General features: G+C 56.4%; 1 protein-coding gene and 1 long non-coding RNA gene across 8 annotated transcripts in view; one reads left to right on the top strand and one right to left on the bottom strand.

The window, feature by feature from the left end:
* Positions 1–564: 564 nt before the first annotated feature.
* LOC119524873 lies at positions 565–6,301 on the bottom strand. Of its 2 annotated transcripts, XR_005214886.1 has the most exons (4): positions 5,460–6,301; positions 4,383–4,508; positions 3,825–3,910; positions 565–1,447 (listed from the first exon to the last, which is right to left on the bottom strand). It is a non-coding gene; the product is annotated as an uncharacterized LOC119524873 (long non-coding RNA). The 2 variants fall into 2 exon arrangements; XR_005214887.1 differs by lacking the exon at positions 3,825–3,910.
* A 1,852-nt stretch (positions 6,302–8,153) lies between these two features.
* LOC119524871 (guanine nucleotide-binding protein subunit beta-like protein 1) overlaps positions 8,154–18,140 on the top strand; it is a 48,959-nt gene continuing 38,972 nt past the window's right edge. For 2 of the 6 annotated variants that reach the window (XM_037823536.1, XM_037823535.1), the window contains exons 1-3: positions 8,154–8,189; positions 8,366–8,454; positions 10,167–11,105. In XM_037823536.1, the coding sequence (XP_037679464.1) occupies positions 10,447–11,105 (659 nt within the window). In that variant the 5' untranslated portion in view covers positions 8,154–8,189; positions 8,366–8,454; positions 10,167–10,446. Of the gene's footprint in view, positions 8,190–8,363; positions 8,455–10,166; positions 11,106–18,140 lie in introns of those variants that run through there. The other 4 variants (XM_037823533.1, XM_037823534.1, XM_037823532.1 and 1 more) reach the window with 4 other exon arrangements.

Genomic DNA, 18,140 nt, shown 5'->3' with positions numbered 1-18,140 from the left:
AAGGAAAGAGATAAGGGGGGATATTGCTTATTAATAAAAGGCTCAATTCATCAGGAAATCATAACACTCGTAAACACATATGCGTCTACTAACAACATTGCCAAATTAAAGTGAGAAATGGACAAATCCAATCATAGAGATTTTAAGACCTTTTTCTCCACAATTGATAAAGTAATGAAAAGAAAATCAAAGACGATCAACGCTAGCAGTGACCTAAACCTAATTGACATTTATAGAACATTAAGCCTAATAAATACAGAATAGATGCTTGTTTCATTTTTCAACAGAAAGGCACTTAATTTTCTCCTGCCCTCTAAGAGTATCTGTTCAGTTAGAGCTTTAATAATTTTTAAAAATTTTCCGTTGTATTATATTTATTATTTATTGTGATAAAATATACATCACATAAAAATCATTTTAACCATTTTAAGTGTGCAATTTGGTGACATTAAGTACACTGACAATTTGTGTAACTTTCACTCTTGTCTTTTTTCCGGAAGATCTTCATCACCCCAAACAGAAATGTGTACCCCTAAAGCAATAACCCCCCTCCCCTTCCCCCAGGCCCTGATAACCACTATTCTGCTTTCTGTCTTTATGAATTTGCTAATTAAAGTAATTTGTGTAACAGAAATCACACAACATCTGCCCTTTTCTGGCTGGCTTCTTTCAGTCAACACGATGTCTCCGAGGTTCATACATTTTGTCGCATGGCTAAATCATATTCCATTGTATGGCTAGACCACTTTTTGTTTATCCATTCATGGATAAGCACTTGAGCTGATGGACACTTGGGTTGCTTCCAAAAATAAAATTTTGAGGTATATTTTACATGTAATAAACTGCACCCATTTAAAGGGAACAGTTTGGTAAGTTTTGACAGATATACATGCTCAGATGACCAAGGCAACAATCAATGTAAAGATATTTTTCACCCCCTGCCCAAGTTTCCTAGTGCCACTCCGAAGTCTTCTCTTGCTCCCCTCTATGTCCCAGGCCAACGCTGATCGCTGCCTGTCAGTATTGATCAGTTTGCATTTCCCTAGAATTCCATTTAAGTGGACTCATACGGTGTATTCTCTTCTGTGTCTGGCTTCTTTCACTCAGCTGTTGCTGGATCCGTAGCTGCTTTCTTTGATGAGTACCGCCCCACCGTATGGACGTACCCCGTTTTGTTTATCCGTTCACCGGTGGTCGTTTGGGGCCTTTACAAACAAAGCTGCAATGAACACTGATCAACAAGTCTTTGTGTGGACACGTGTTTTCATTTCACTTGGATATCAATTTAGGCCTGAAAGGGCTACGCCGGGTGGTAGGTACATGTAGAGCGTTACAAAAAGATGGCAGAGAGTTTTCCAAAGTGGTTGAACCAGATTCCGCCAGCATTCTTCACGTGTGCTTTAAAATTCACCTTCTTTTCCAGGGCACACAGACCCTTCACCACGTGCTGGGTCACATCAACAACCATGAAAATCAACAACAGAAAGACATCTCGAAAACCCGCCCAATATTTGGAACTTAAAGAACACACTTCTAAGTAAGCCAGGGGTCAAAGAAGAATTCACAAGAGAACGTGGAAAATATCTTGAACTGAATGATAATAAAAACACAACACATCATTATGCCTGGGATGCCGCTAAAGAAGGGAAATTTATAGCTTTAAATGCTTATGTTTAAAAAGAAGACACATTCAAGATCCATGATCTAAACAACTCCCTTAAAAACCCAGAAAAAAATAGCAAGTTTAGTCCAACATAAATAGAAGGATGAAAATAATAAATATAAAAATGGAAATCGACATAGGAAACAATAGAGTAAATAGATAAAATAAAATATCGGTTATATGAAAAAAATCAAGGAAATTACTAATATCAAGGATGAAAGAGGAAACATTGTTATAAAGCCTAAAGGCATAAAATGCTAATATGGCAATATTATGAACAAATTTAGCACTAAACTTGACAACTTAGATGAAATGGACAAATTCCTTTAAAAATATTGCCAAAACTTACACAAGAAGAAGTAGAAAATACGGCTAGCCCTAGATCTGTTAAGGGAATTAAATTCTTCATTAATAACCATCCTATAAAGAAAACTCCAGGCCCCGATGGTTTCACTGATGAAGTTTATCAAACAATTAAGGAAGGTATAATACCAGTCTTATACCGAATTTTCAGAAAACACAGAGAAAGAAACACTTCTCAACTTATTTTACAAGATCAGCATTACCTTGATATTGAAGCCAAACAAAGATATTAAAGAAAATAAAATTATAAACAAATATCTCCCAGGGATGCAAATGCACAAAGGAAATAACAAAGCAATATCCTTAAAGAACAGAGAGGCAGAGAGTGTGGGTGCAAAATGGTGGCGTTGGAAGTTTTACAAATCTCTCCCTCTGCTAGAAAGATGAAAGAGCTGGAAAAAGAGATAGGAATTAACTAAGTGGCGACTCTGGAACCAGAATAGACATTTCGAACAATTATAGGAGGGCCAGAGGAAGTGGGGGGCTGCCGAGAGCGCAGCTTCTGTAAGTGAAAGTGCAAACCAGGGACCAGCCCCCACTGCTCAGCCTCACGGCGGCCGCTGAAAAAATGAAGCAATGGGGCCAGCAGCCCCAGAGTAGCCGGCTGGGGCCAGGGCTGGGAGAGGGAGCCTCCTCCTCCAAAAGTTGGGGTTTGGGGTTAAGGTTGGTTTGGGGGATCCTGAAGGACCAGCGTGGAAGCTGGCCTCAGTTTGGGCAGCAACAGCTTCCAACCCCCCACCAGCATCCTCTGAGACAGAAAGAGCTAGGACATCTTCTTTGGCTTTTTTTTTTTTCCCCCTCTGCAAAGACATTGGTTTTGGTTTCAGCCACTGATATACAAGTTCAATGCAAAACCTATCAAAAGTCCAGCTGCATTTTTTGCACAAATGGAAAAACTGATCCTCAAATTCATATGGTGTAAAGGGCCCCAAATAGCCAAAATGATCTTGAAAAAGAAGAACAGGGTCAGAGGACTCACACTTCTCGATTTCAAATTATACTACAAAGCAACAATAATCAAAAAGGTGTGGTACAGGCACAAAGACAGTGGGACAGAATGAAGGTCCAGAAACAGACCCATACAATAGCTGACTTAGGCAAGGGTGCCAGGTACATGCACTGGGGAAAGAATAGTCTCTTCACCAAACTCTGGTTGGAAAACCTGGATGTCCACATTTGGAAGAATGAGGTTGGGCCCCTACCTCACACCGTATACAAAATCAACTCAGAATAGATCAACGACCTAAAAATAAGAGCTAAAACTATAAAACTCACAGAATATAAAATAGAGAAAAATCTTCATGACCGTGGATTTGGCAATGGATTCCTAGATACGACACCAAAAACACAAATGACAAAAAAAAAATAGATAAATTGGACTTCATCAAAATTAAAACTTTGTGACTCAAAGGACATTATCAAGAAAGTGAAAATACAACCTACAGAATGGGGGAAAAGATTTAGAAACCATAGATCTAATAAGGGTTTAATATTCAGAATATATAAGGAACTCATACAACTGAACAACAAACAACCCATTAAAAAATAGGCAAAAGACTTGATTAGACATTTCTCCAAAGAAGATAAACAAATGGCCAATAAACACATGAAACGATGCTCAACAATGTTAGCCATTAGGGAAATGCAAATTGAAACCACAATGAGATGCCAGGTCACATCTACTAGGATGGTTATTATTTCAAAAGGAGAAAGAAAGGAAATAACAGGTATTGGAGAGAATATGGAGAAACTGTTAATCTAGTGCATTGTTGGCTGGGATGTAAAATGGTGCACCCACCGTGGGAAGCAATATGGCGTTCCTCGGTTAAAAATAGAATTACCATCTGAGCCAGCAACCCCACTTCAGGTGTATATCCCAGAGAACTGAAAAGAGATTCAAACAGATATTTGTTTATGCCGACATTCACAGCAGCTCCCTTCATGACAGCAAAAGATGGAAAACAAGGGTTCATCGATGGGTGAATGGATAAACAAATATTGTAGAATTCCACTTATATGAAATATCTAGAATAGGAACATTCATAGAGATAGAAAGTAGAGGTTATTGGGGGTTGGAGAAGGGAGTGTGGTGGTTTGGAGCAGGATGTACCCCAGAAATACATGTTCTTAAACTTAATCCATTCCTGCAGGTGTGGCCCCATTGTAAGTAGGACCTTTTGATGCGGCTACTTCAGTTAAGGATGAGTCTTCATCCTATTACTGGAATCCTTTATAAGCAGAATGAAACTCTGACAGATACAGAGAAAAGACACAGGAAGCAAGAAGCTGAAATTCGGTGAAACCCGGAAGAGAACGGAGAGGCCAGGAGAGGCTGACGTGTGTGTGCATTGCCTACCTTGGTGTTGGATTTCCAGCCTCCAAATCCATGAGACGATAAATTCCTGTTGTTTAAGCCACCGGTGTGTGACATTTGTTGTAGTAGCCCAAGCAAACGGAGACAACCTCGAGGCAGCAGAGTTTTCTTAGGGCAAGAAAAGCTCTAGTCATCAAAATTAAAAAAATAATAGTAACAAGGGCAACAAAAATACTGCTCTTCACATGACATCATCAAGAAAATGAATAGACAAGTGAGAGACTGGGAGAAAGTGTTACATATCTCTGCCAAAGACTTAATTTAGACTGTTTGCAAAACACTTACAAATCAATAAGAGAGGACAAATAAGTATAGGAAAACATGGGCAAAATTGTTGAACAGATGCTTCGCAGAAGAAGATTGACAAATGTCAAACAGGCTCAACATCAGAGAAATGCAAATTGCAACCTCAATGCAATAGCACTTTATATTGGCCAGAATGGTTAAAATAAAAAATAAATGGATAGTACCAAGTGTTGGTGAGGATGTTACAACTGGAATTCTCACACATTGCATAAAAGTTCCAGCTATGTTGGGGAACTCTCAGCAGTTTCTTATAAATATACACCTATGACCCAGCAAGTCTGCTCCTATGTATTTATCCAAAAGAAATAAAGACTTGAATCACAAAGAGAACTCATTCAAGAATGTTCACGGTGGCTTTGTCCATAATAGACCCAAACTAGAAACCACCCCCACGTCCATCAGTAAGAGAATGGATAAACAAATGGTGTAGTCATGCAATGTATGGTACATGGTGATAGAACTGGGAGTCTCACAACCACATCATGGCTGAATCTTATAAACATGTCAACCATAAGAGGCCAGACACAAAGGAGGCCATGCTGTAGGATTCCGTTTGTAAGAAGTTCCAGAACAGGCAAAACAGAGAAAATGGGCAGAAGTCAGAACAGTGTTTACCCTTGAGGAGTGGAAATTGGCTGGAAGGGGGCAATGGAGCCTTCCAGGGCTTAATTTTGCATGAGGGGTGTTTTCATGCATAAAATAAATTAAACTGTACTGTAGGGATCTGCATGTTTCATTGCACATAAACCTTACCTCGATTGGGAAAAGAACGGAAGGAAACCCAGGGTGATGGCTCTAGACGTTGAAGCATAAGGAGCCCCGGGGCACGGGCTGTGGTGCCATCTCCAGATAAACCGGCATCTCTGAGGCATCCGTGCTGACCATGGGGTACGGCATCCCCAGCAGGGCAGGAAGGAGACCCTTTTGTGGAAATGACCCCAGGGCCTCTGAGAAGGTGCCAGTGGATTTGGCACCACGATTTCAGGATCTTGTGGTGGGACGGCACGGTGGCTGGCTGAACTGAGAGATGTTGCCACTCCTGGTTCTGGGCTCAGAGGCTCACCAGCTGGCTCCGGGAGGGGGCTCTCAAGCAGGTTCCTGTGGAGTAGTGCAGAAAGCTTCTGGGTGGACGGTCCCCAGCCAGGTGGACAGTCCCCAGCTCTCCTGAGCTGTCTGTCCCTACTCCCCTCTGACTCCCGGCTCTGGTGGATGCAGTGCCACCGCCAATCTCCAACACTGCAGAGGCTGGGTCCTCACTCCACTGTCCCTGGTCTGACCACCCCCTCTGGGTCACCCCACTCAAGGTGGGGGGGTCTTCTCAAGAAGGGGCTGTGGGCTGGGCAGAGACCCCCAAGTTTGCCATTCCTCAGCTGAGCCTCAGCAGACGGGAACTGCGTCATCGCGAGCCGGGCACTTGGTGAGCTGTCAGCGAAGTTTGCTTGCCCCACCGTGTGGGAGAAAAGGCAGTGTGCTAGTTGGAATCTATCATGTCCCCCACAAAAGCCACATTCTTTAATGCAACCTTGTGGGGGCAGATCTATTGTGGGTGAGATCCTTTGATTACATTATTTCCATGGAGATGTGACCCCCCCCCATTCAAGGCGGGGCTTGATTAGTTCACTGGAGTCCTTTAAGAGAGCTCACGGAGAGAAGGACCTCAGAGAAGCTGAGAGGGACATTTTGAAGAGAAGCTAAGATCTGTGGTCCTGAGTTGCCCCCAGGAGAAGCTAAGAGACGACACAGACTCAGACGCTTGGAGATGCAGACAGAAGGACATATGGAGACGCTAAGAGATGAAGCTCAGAGTCTGCCCCAGAGAAACTAAGAGAGGACTCCCAGGTCCTTAGAGAGAAACGCCCCAGGAGAACAAACAAGGATGCAGAGGAGCTGAGAGAGAGAAGCTAAGAGAGACAGAAGCCCAGAGACATTTTGGAGAAAGCCATTTTGAAGCCAGAACCCAGGAGCAAAGGACCAGCAGACGCCAGCCACGTGCCTTCCCAGCCGACAGAGGTGCTCCCAACACCACTGGCCTTTCTGCAGGGAAGGTGTCCTCCTGATGCCCTAGTTCAGACACTTTTACGGCCTTAGAACTGTAAATTTGTAACCTAATAAATCCTCTTCATAAAAGCCAATCCGTGTCTGGTATTTTGTGTAACGGCGGCTCTAGCAAACCAGAACAGGCAGTGTTGGGCCCTGTAAGGACCGAGCCCGCGGGGAAGCTAAAATCATTTTTTAAAAATATACATAGAAGACGGGCTGAAAGAAAAAAGCAATTTGGACCAGAAAAGGCCTTTTCTGACACCTTCATCTTTTGTGCAAAGCCCCTGCCTATTCTCGAGGGAAGCCGAATTCTCGGGAAACACCCCCTCTCCTCTGAGGGAGGAAGTTTAAATTATGAGGTCAATTAGGAAGGATACAAGTGAAAAATCCAAGTGGCATTCACACTTCAAGGAGGTGTTTCCTGGCCGGGTGCCACTTTTGTTATTTTTGGCAGAGGCAGCGGAGAGCCCCACAGACCCCGTCAAGGTACAATGTGATCTTTGATTCGCGTCTCAAGGATCAAAGCAAGTGAGTTTGGGGATAAACGCAGATAACACTTCAGAGGCTGCTCCATGAAAGGAGTCAGCAGACCGGGGCGGAGGGCGCCGGGGGCTGCGTGTGCACTCGCCTTTCCGCTCGCCCGTGGCCCCAGCGACCCCTGGCCGGCGTCCAGCCCTCGTGCACGGGGCACTGGGCCTGGGTGGGCTTCTCCCACCTCCTGCCCGAGCTCCGTGACGACCCGGAGGCGGCCCCCGTGCAGGCGGCGAGAGCCAACCTCGTGCGCTCCGGGGTTCCCAGGGTCCCCGGGTGCCCACCGCGCACGCCGCTCCCGGCCCCGGCAGCCTGTCCCCACTGTCCTCCGGGGTGCACCCACCCCGGAGGGAACCCCCAGGGGCCCCGGCCAGCCCCGGGGTGCAGGAGAGGGGTCCCCGGCCAGCCCCGGCCTGCCCTCCCGCAGGCTCCCGGGCTGCAGACGGGTGGAGCTGGGCCCTGAGCGCACTCGGGGAGGGGTCCTGGCGAGGACCCCGCACGGGGCAGTGCGCCAGACGCGGAGACGCTGCAGCCCCTCGATGCCCGCAGCCCCCGGTGCCCCGGGCTCAGCTGCATCGCTCCCGAGCCCCCGCGCGCTCCCGTCCAGGGCCCGGGCCCGGACTCCGCGCCTGCGCACTCGCTCGCTCGGCTCGCGGCACCCGGCGCTGCAGGGGCGCGCGCTCCCATCACTCCCCGCGGCCGCGCCGCCGAGCGGGCCGGGCCGGGGAGCGCCTGCGTGGTCGCGGCTTCGCGGCTCACGGCGCAGGCGCGGCGGGCGGGGCGAGCGGGGAGCCTGCGTGTGCGCGGTCGGGGGGGGGCGTGCCGGGTGCCGGCGCGGGGACGCAGGCGGCGGCCGCGCGCACGCAGGGGACGTGGATGCGCGCGCGGGCGCCGCGCGGCTCGGGTCGGAGGGTCAGTGGGGCCGCGGGGGCGCGGGAGTGGGGCGCGCGGCGGGGAGCCCCGGGGAGCCCCGGGGGCAGGGCCGGGGGATGTCTGGGGACGCTCCGCGCCGTCCCCGGGGGTCCCGGAAGGCCGTGCCCACGCCCCGCCTCGCCTCACGGCGTGCGATCTCGTTCCCCTCTTCGCAGGTGGCGCTCGGAAGCTCGCCGGGGAACAGACCGTCCGCACGTCTCCGGCTGCGCCCCGTGGACCCTCGCGGGCTCCTGGGACCCCGCAGGTGGGTTAGGTCAGCTCCCGGGGCCGGCTAGAGGATCGGAGCGGGCAGGGGTCCTGTCCCCTGGGCCCGGGGTCCTGTCCAAGCAAGGACCGTCCCGGCACACCGGGAGCTGCCTGCGGTTCTGCAGGGACGATCGTGCCTTTACCGCTGGAGAAGGGCCCAGAGGGGCCAGGCAGGCTGGGGAGGGACCGACTGACAGACAGCGGGGCGAGGGACGGCCAGGGTTCTCCAAGTGGTGCGCCCCGCCCGGGATTAGGAGGGGGCAGGGGGATCTCGACATGCAGGGGGGTGGGCAGGGCTGGGAGAGGGGGAGCAGGGACCCGGGGCCTGCCGGCTCCTGGGCATGGGGTGCCATGTTTGTGGGCAGCTTGGCACCTCCCCTCGGCTGGTGGTGGGAAGTGGGTGCTGGAATCATGGTCACTGCCACTTTAGGGACGGCACTGGGCTCCCCAGGGGACTTGATTCAGCAACCCCGGCATGTTCTTTCCATGCAGTGGCTGGGGGAGCTGAGGCTGCACCTTCAGATGCCAGAGCCCCGGAGTGGGGCATGTGCCCGAGAGGGTGCAGAATGCTTGGGTGACGGAAGTGCCGGCGGCCCGGGCAGCTTTGAGTTCCAGAGGCCGCCCCGCGACGGGCTGGGTGGAAAGACCAACGTAACCGTCCTCCTGGGGGGAAACTGTGCACAGAGGCGTGTGCCGGCCGGGAAGCCCTGGGTGTGAGCTGCAGGGGCGCTGGGTGCACGGGGAGAAGTGGCTGGGCAAGTCGCACGCGGAGAGGGAGGCCAGGAGCAGGCCTGGCTTTCCAGGGGCTACAGGCTCCTTGTCCTGGAGGAGAACGGTGGCCGCCGATGGTGGCTGCTTCTTTCCCCGATTCAGGCCTATGTGGGCTGCTCAGGACTGGTGACCCCGCCTGGAGGAGGGGTGAGCCGGTGACCAGCGGGCCTCCCCAGGCTCTTGGCACAAGTGACTTGAAGTGGGGAGAGAAAACACAGCAACTGGGATCCCGGGGTTGTAAACTCGGGGACTCGGATGCTGGTGCTGCTGGCTGGGATGGGGAGCATAAGGGTGGGGTTTGCAGTAAGTTGGAAAGCACATGGGGTGCAGGGAGGAGACAGCCAGGGTGGGCCCTGTGGGCTGCGGCCTCCACCAGGTGCCCGGCACTGCACAGCGTTCTTGGAAAGAGGCTGGGGGTAGAAGTGTCTGATGACACGGTCCGTGGACATCACGAGGTCACGGCTTTTAGGAGGCCGGGAGGCTGCTTCTCAGCGACTGTGAAGCGCGGTTTATCACCTGTGTGTGTGTAGCGGTTAAGTGTGTGGTGCCCGGGCTGGGCTCTGCCACCTCCACCACGTGCTGGCTGTGTCCGCACACAGGCCATGTCCCCACTCTGGGACTTGATTTCTAAGTGTGGAGCTGAAATAGGTAGTGGCCTCGCAGGGGTGGGATCCGTGTCGTTTAAGGACACTCAGGGGCTTCCACTCCTGCTCCCTCCCGTTGCCCTGGAATTGACGGCATCTGTCATTACGTCTTGCAATGCCCCAGGCAGCACTTGCCCACTCGCCAGAGCCCCCAGGGCAGGCCAGCCCCTGACCCCTTTCCTTTCTCTCCGACCTCTTAGTCAGGGGCCGGGGATTCTCCTGCTCGCTGTCCCCTCTGCCACCCCGTGGTGACCGCTGGGCCTAGTTCCGCTCTCCCCACCTTGTTTTTGGACAGATCGCCTTGGCCGGTGGCCTGCGTCTGACTGTCCCATCAGCTCCTCTCCGCTCTCCCGAGGCTGCAGCTCTCCGCCCCGTGCAGCCCGGCTCTCTCCTGTGTGTCCACGCGGCCACCTCTGCCCACGCCCTCCTCCCTGCACCGTCTCTTCTCCCGCTCCCCGTCCTGCTCGACGTTGGTGTGCGACGGCCCCAGCTCCCAGCTCCCTCGCACCCAGCGCCCTCGCACCCCATCTGGGCAGCAGCCCATTACGCCAGTGCACAGCCCCAGCAGCAGAGGGATGGGCCTCAGCTGGGGCCAGTGGAGCCCCGGATCCGAGCGGCCCTGCTCTGGAGGCCCCGTGTGTGTGCACAGGCCCAGCCCATGGCCCCTCGGCGTGGACTTCAACTGGGGGCCCAGCTCTGGCTCAGACCCAGGCACCCCCGATGGCTTCCTGTGGCTTCTGGACCGCTTTTTGGTGTGTTTGGGCGATTCCATGTCTTTCCGTTTTGAGCACCACCAGGACAGCCTCTGCTATGTCTGTGGGGTCCTCGAGCACCTGACGGGTCAAGCCCGGACGTGGGCAGCCCCGAACCTTGAGGAGCTCTTCTGCCAGGACCTCGAGGAAGTCATCCGAGACCTGAGCGGTTTCGCCATGGCCCGTGAGAGCAGCCAGCTGTCCGTGGTGACCCAGCCGCCCGTGCTGAGGCAGTGGTTAGCGCCGTTCTCCGAGGCACTGGCTCTCGGCGTGAGGTTCCTCCTGGGCCTGCCCCAGCCGCTCCAGCCACCCCCACTTGGCCTGGCCCTGACTCCACTTCCACAGATGCCCTGGACTCTGCACATGGTGCAGGTGGGGGGGATGTGGCCTGCTTGGCCCAGGACCCCCGTGGTACCTGGGCAGACAGTGGCATCGCCAGGTGACGCCTTGTCTTTGGAAGGGGCCTCTGCGGCCCTGCCCGGGTGTGGCCCTGTCCGCTGACTCCTGCACTTGTTTCGGACCCTTCCCTGTCTGTGCACAAACACCTGCCCCTCGCCCCCGTCCCTTATCCTTCTACTTCGCCCTATGGCCAAGGGCTGCTTCCCACTGTGAGCTTAACTCCGTCCCCTGGGAGCACATCCCACCTGGCTCTGCTCCCGCCAGGTGCACAGGGCTCCTCACCTCAGTCTCCGCCAGGTGTTCCCACCCATCCCACCCCTACGAAACCACATCGGGGCCCCCTGGGGACCCCCCAGCTCTGGCTGGGCCCGGCCGGGGTCTGCCCCTGCCCCGTCTCCGCTCCCTGGGGTCCTTGTCCCCTGCCGGAGTTCAAGGAGGACTTCACGGAGGAGGCGGCCACTTCGCTCCTCCAGTCTGGGTGGAGGCTGTCTCGGCCGAGCCCGGCGATTCCTGAGCACGGGGTCAGCAGACAGGACGAGCCCCTGCCAGCCTCGGCTCCGGGCATTTCCCTCCTCTGTAGGTGACCTCCCCGTCACACCTGCTTTTCCCACGTGCTTTTTACGCCTTCGCACGTGCTGGGGGGCTGCCCTGCTGTCTGCCTCTCGGCACCCCTGCTCCCCTCTGTGCTTGCCTGCGCCTCGCTGACTCAGCCCCCGAGACCCTGGGCATCGAAGTGAGCGCCGTCTCCCCAGGAGCCTCCGGGGCCTCCCCTTAGCCTGTGTCCCTGGGACCCAGCTGCCGCTCGTCCGGCGGGTGTCGGAGCGGAGCTGGGCCCGGGCGTGCTGGCCGCTGACCCTTGTCCGGGGTGGTGTCCCCGGGCAGTGAGCGTGGCTGGCGTGGTGGTTTCCGGGGTGGCTCTGAGGACGGAAGGGTCGGGTGAAGGTGCTGGGTAAAGGGGGGACGGGGGCCTGGTCGGGGGGTCGGCCTCGAGGAGCGACTCCCGGGAGCTGCAGCAGCGAGCGGGGCAGAGCCCCGGGGTCCCCTGCCCTGTGCGAGGAGGGGCTCTCGGAACCAGAGGTGGGCACAGGCGGGTCCCCCGCGCCGAGCTCAGCCAGGACGGGCGGGTGCATCCGGCCCAGCACACGGGGCGCTGCTCCGAGGGCCGTTAGCCGGGAAGAGTTCTAAGCCCCTTCCGGTTTTACTGTTGTCAGGACAAAACAACAAAAGAGGAAACCTTCCTGGAAAGTAGAAAGAAAAAATATGGCATGAAATGTGAACTGGAAATGAAACTAGCCGTTTGGGGGTGGGGTTGGGATAATAAGCAGCCATCCGGTTAAAAAAAAGAAAAAATTGAGAAAAATGGGAATTGTTGGGATTACTGGGTTAACAGTGCCTTGGGAGTAAAACTGTTGTCTTGGAGATAGGTGGGAGGCTATTTTTAGGAAGCTGGACGTGACCCCGATGGCAGAATTAGCCGACAGGAAACCCCAGGCCGTCTTCATCTGGTCGAGTGTGGGGAACTCTGCTCCTGGCCCAGCCCAGGGCCTCTGCACCAGGGGCACCGTGCCCCCCGCCCCCCTGTGCTGGGCAGCACCCTGCTTTGCAGGCTCCGGGAAGACCGGACCCCCAGCCCCCATGCAGCCCACCTGTGGGGGGAGGCGGCAACCCGGGGCCTCGGTGTGAGCTGGCGAGACGGCTGGCAGGAGAACGCGGGGCCCTCTGGGTGGGACGGCTCTCAGCCCCCCAAAGAATCTACAGTTTCACTCGTGCTGGCATTTTCCATCTCGCCTTCCCTTCTGACCCCTCGGCCAGCAGGGCTGGGCCCTCTCTCCCGGGTGTGCCGGGGCTCTAGCACCGGGCGTCTCGGCCAGGGGTTTGGAGAGGGTTTGGGGAGAGACCGGATGAGCTGCTTTCCCATTTACAAGGACAGGAAGAGAGAAGGGCCTCAGCAGGGGGTAGGGAGGGTGGCAATGCCCTTCGCCGTGTGCCCGCCGTGGCGTGGCCTGGGAGAGGCCAGCTGGCGTCGCTGAGGACCTCGCTGCTGCCCTCTCCCTGGGGGAGAGAAACCCAGAGGGCAGGAGAGGAGGCTGATGCCTGTGAAGAGACGCCCAGGCAGGTGGCCTCGGTTTCCCTCTTGCACCCCAGGCAGCGCGGTCGCGGGCAGCCTCGGTGAGCCCCGGGGTGCATGCAGACTCCCTCCTGGCCCAGGCTCGGGGGCCCACTCAGGGCCAGGTCGCTGCACCCCCACCTCGGCGGGGCAGGCCCACCCACCCCCCACGCCCACCTGCAGCGGGGTCTCCTGCTTTCCATCGAGGGGCTTTCTGAGGTGCAAGGGGCCCTGTCGCCGTCACCAGGAAACCTGCGGCGAGCAGTGGGTGCGAATATGAGCGAGGAATGAATTTTTCATGTGTGAAGCCACCCGGTGCGGGGCCTGTGTGACCCGGCTGGGGGATCCCGTTGCACCTGTGTCCGCGGGGCGGCGGCTGCTCACCTGCGCCAGGTGTGTGTGCTCCTCCCGCCCGGGCCTGCTGCGGCCCCTGCTGCCCTCCTCTCCCGGCGGCTCTGGCCCTGGTGTCTAAACCCTCCCACAGCCCGGCCTTTTCCTTACCTGCCTGGCCAGTTGTGTTTTTTTTAATGCAATTTTATCAAGAGAGATTCACACGCCGCGCAGTCCGTCCAAACTGTACAATTGGCGGCTCCCGGTGGCATCACGGAGTTGGGTGTTATCACCGCGGTCAAGTTTAGAACATTTTCATTGCTCCAAAAATAAAGAGAAAAAAAAACCCGGAGCATCCCCTGCCCCTTATCCCCCCCCCCACTGTTGACCCCTGGCCTTGGTGGGGCGCATTTGTTACTGTTGGAAGAGTATGAGGATATTACTGTCAGCTGTAGTCCATAGTTTGCAATGGGCATGTTTTCCCCACGTCCCCTCTGTTGTTAGCTCCGTGTGATGGTGTCGCCCGTCAGCTCTAGCTCATGAAAGAGCCCGGTTATGTTCGTACAATCATGGACGTTGTCCACCCCGAGAGTCACTGTTATACGTTCCAGGTTTTAGCCTCCAGCCTCCCTTCTGGTGACATCCACGACTCTAACCGTCCCCTTCTCACCACAGTTGCACACCGTTCGGCCCTGTTAGTTATTCTCACGGTAACGGGCTACTGTCTCCATCCGTTTCCTAACGGTTAAGTTCAACCTAGTTAAGCATTCTGCTCATATTAAGCAACCACTCCCCGTTCTTTAGCCTTATCCTCTATCCTGGTAATCTTTATTCTGTATTTTATGTCCATGAGTTTACATGCTGTAATTATTAGCTCATATTAGTGGCATCATACAGTGTTTGTCCTTCTGCATCTGACTTATTTCTCCTAACATAATGTCCTCGAGGTTCACCCATGTTGTCTTATGCATCAGGATTGACTCCTTCTTGCAGCTGAATAACGTTCCATCATATGTACACGCCACATTTCATTTATCCGTTCATCGGTTGATGGACACTGGATTGTTTCCTTCTCTTGGCAAGTGTGAATAATGCAGCTATGAACATCGGCGTGCAAATGTCCGTTTGCATCCTGGCTTTCAGATCTTCCGCGGATGTCCCGAGTAGCGGGGCTGCTGGGTCGTGAGGGAATGCTATACTGAGCTTCCTGAGAATCGCCGAACCATCCTCCGCAGTGTCTGCACCGTTTTCCATTCCCCCCAGCACTGGATGAATGTTCCAGTGTCTGCACGTCCTCTCCAACACCTGTAGTTTCCTGTTTGTTCAGTAGCGGCCATTCTGGTAGATGAAGTGAAATTTCATTGTGGTTTTGATTTGTGTTTCCCTGATAGTGGTGAAAATGAGCGTCTTTTCATGTGCTTTTTTAGCCATCTGTGTTCCCGCATTGGAAAAATGTCTATCCATGTCTTTTACCCTTTTTTAAATTGGGTTATTGATCTTTTTGTTGTTGACTTGTGGGATCTCTTTATATATTCTGGATATTAAACCTTTATCGGATATGCGGTTTGCAAACTGTCTCCCATTGAGTCGGCTCTTGGCTGGTTTTCAAACACGTGCTTTGTCACAGACACATGGAGGAGTGGGCAGGACGCATGGGGGCCCCAGTGTTCCTGGGGTTCACCGTGCCCGGCCCGCCGGAGCTCCCTGGGATGCTCATCTGGGGAGGGTGTGATGCGTGTCGTGGGTGTGGTATCTCCAGCCCGGCCTGAGCCTCAGCCTGCAGGCGCCCCGTGGCCACTGTGCCCCTTCCCTCCCGTGCGTGGGTGCCCGTCCGCTCCCGGATGCTCTGCCGCCCGTCTGTGGGGCCCCAGGTGGGGATAGAGTCAGGCCACCTGGTAAAGGACACCTTCTCCCAGCGCAGCCCGAGGAGCCGCCGGCGGGGTTGGCGCTGACCCTCGGCCACGTGGGCAGCACCCGGGCACGGTCGCCAGCACTGCCTCAACTTCCCCCGTGGTGCCCGAGGCTGGCCGCTCCCGGCTAGGTTCCCGCCGCAGCCCGTCAGTGCTGGGGCAGGCGCTGAAAGTGCCCCCGGCTGGGCTTCCTTCCCGTCGTCTCGCCCGCCTGGCCCAGCCCCGGGCTGGACGTGTCCTCGGCCGAGAGCTCGCCACCCACCTGCCCGTCCTGCCCCTCGCCCTGGCATCTCCCCAGGAGAGGCCGACAGCCTGCACTGCAAGAAGCGCTTTCTGATGGTGGCAGCTGACGCTGCACGTGTTACCACCCCGGGCTTTGCAGACGTGCCGGAGGAAGGGGCCATCCCTGGCCGTGGGTCCCCGAGATGTGCTCCTGCAGCCTGGCCGGGGACCAGGAGACTCGGGGGATTGGGGCGGGGGACCCGACGTGGGCCACAGAGCTCCGAGTGGGGGTGTGGGGGGCAGGCACACGCCCAAGGGGAGAAGCAGCAGCTGTGGGGCCCGGTGCCCGCTCAGTGGACACTCCCAGGGACAGGCTGCAGCTCGGCCGGCCTCTAACTGCCTGTCCCGCGTGGGGGCCTGTCCAGAAAAGTCACATCCCGAGTTTGGGGGGATGCATGTCTGGGCTCCGAGTTGGGGAGCCCCAGGAGCTGCCCACCAGCCCCCAAAGCGTGTCCTCTCGCAGCCCCGGAGAAGCTGGGGCCCGGCTGGTGCCCGGTGGTGGCAGGAGTGGCACTGGAGGGGAGGCCTGGGCCCACCCAGCCTGAGGCCGTGCACCTGCCTGGAGGAGGGGCCGGGGGTGGCGGGAGAGGGGAGCCACTGCAGGGGTCTCCAAGGCGGCCGGGGCTCCTCGTGGTCAGCGTGCGGCTCTGTGGCAGAGGATGGAGGTGGGGTGTCCCTCCTGCAGCCTGCAGCACTGCCGAAAGCTCGTGCCTTTCCCCGGAACCCGAGTTGGCTTCGCAGGCTCGGGGGAGGCCCTGCTTGCAGGGTGGGGGCCGCCTGGCCACCCGAATGGGGGGGACAAGCCTCCTGCGTGGCCAGGGGAGCCGGACGTGCCTGGGGACCTGCCCTGGGAGCCCCTGGGCCCGGGGATGGGCTGTGCATTTGCTGCCAGGGAGGCCGCAGCCGTGGGGCCTCCCCATCCCTCCCTCTAGGCCCGACTGGCCGCGGCACCCCCCGAATTCCTCCCCGGTCCCTGCATCTTTGAAGCCGGCCCCCCACCCGCCAGAGGCAGATCTGACAGAGGACCCAGTGAATCGGAGGCCGCCGGCCCGGGCGCTGACAGACGCGCAGCCACGATACGATTTCTGATTTAATAACCGAACGGGAGGCCGGTCCTGGGCAATAATTAGGGCTAATTACTGAGGAGGCGCTGACAGACGGGCCGAGAGGAAACAAACTACCTTTATCCCGCAGCTTAGCGTCGGGTTACTGGGCCGGTGCTGCCGGGCCTCCGAGAGGAGCCGCGGCCATCACTCACCGCGCTTCAAAGGGGCAGCCTGACAGTCGCCGGCCGCGGAGGGCCAGAAGCAGGCCTTTGACTCGGGCGGCCCGGCCAGCCCCAGCCAGAGACGGCCGCTTTGTGTAGCCTCGGTTACGGCGGGCGGCCCAGGCCTGCTGTCCGTGCTCGCCCGGGGCGGGGGCTGCGCTGGGCACTGGCCGGACCCTCCAGTGTCCTCCTGGGCCAGGCCAGAGGGACACACTCTCCTTGGCATGGGGGATGGTGTCCAGTCCCCTGTGGCTGCGGCTGCAGGAGATGGGCTGGGAACCCCCCGTGGCCTCTCCCACAGTCTCACCCGGCCGGCCCGACCCCCTCCGTGGCCTCCCCACCATGGCCTCCTCTCTGTGACCTCGGCGTCACTTGTCGGGTCACTCCCCCCGATCCTGCCCCATGAGTCAGGGCTGTGGGAGCAGATCCTGAGCCTGGGGCCTCGGGGGGCAGACCCCGTCCGAGACCGGGAAATGGGGTGGGGGGCGGCTTCGATGTGTGTGAGCCCAGGCTGGATCCCCTGGGTTTCCCCCATTCCCTGCCGGGTGGGAGGGGACGCTTGGCCCCCGAGGCCCCAGTGTGAGGGAGCCAGGCTGGGAGGGCTGCCCGGTGAGCCGGCGTGGACGGCACCGGATGCATATCCGATGTGCTCGAGCCCCCCAGCCCTGCCCTGGTGCATCTTGGTCTGTAGGGTGGGACGGTGCTGAGGCCTCTGCCCAGGACGGGCGTGATTCTAGATCATCCGTGGGCCCGGCCGCATCGCTGCCAAGAGAGGCAGTGCTGGGCAGCGGGTCTGGAGGGGGCGGCTCCACCCCGGCGTCCAGCCCCCGGCCGTCCCACCTGCCCTCACAGCCACCTGCCCACTGGGCCTCACTGAGCAACAACGAGCTCGTCCCGGAGGGCGCGGCTGGCGAATTCCAATCTGCTTAGGCCAGGGTGAAAAACAGGGCGGAGAGTTATTTTGAACAGAAGAAGCCCACAGAAGTTTCCGTTCTTCTGAGTGTATACCTCGTAGCGGGATTGCCGGGCGATGTGGCAGTTCTATTCTTAGCGTCCTGCGGAAACACCACACTGTCCTCCACGGCCACTGCACCTTCTGCGCTCCCACCAGCGGTGAGTAAGTGCCCGTTTCTCCGCGTCGTCGCCAACACTTCCAGTTTCCTGTTTGTTTAATGCGGCCCTTCTAGGAGGTGTGAGATGGCGTCTCATTGTGGTTTCATGT

This window comes from Choloepus didactylus (genome assembly GCF_015220235.1).
Source record: "Choloepus didactylus isolate mChoDid1 chromosome 23 unlocalized genomic scaffold, mChoDid1.pri SUPER_23_unloc1, whole genome shotgun sequence".
In the NCBI taxonomy this organism is placed as follows: Eukaryota; Metazoa; Chordata; class Mammalia; order Pilosa; family Megalonychidae; genus Choloepus; species Choloepus didactylus.
Note: the sequence above shows the minus strand (reverse complement) of the source record. Positions and strands in the feature narration are given on the sequence as shown.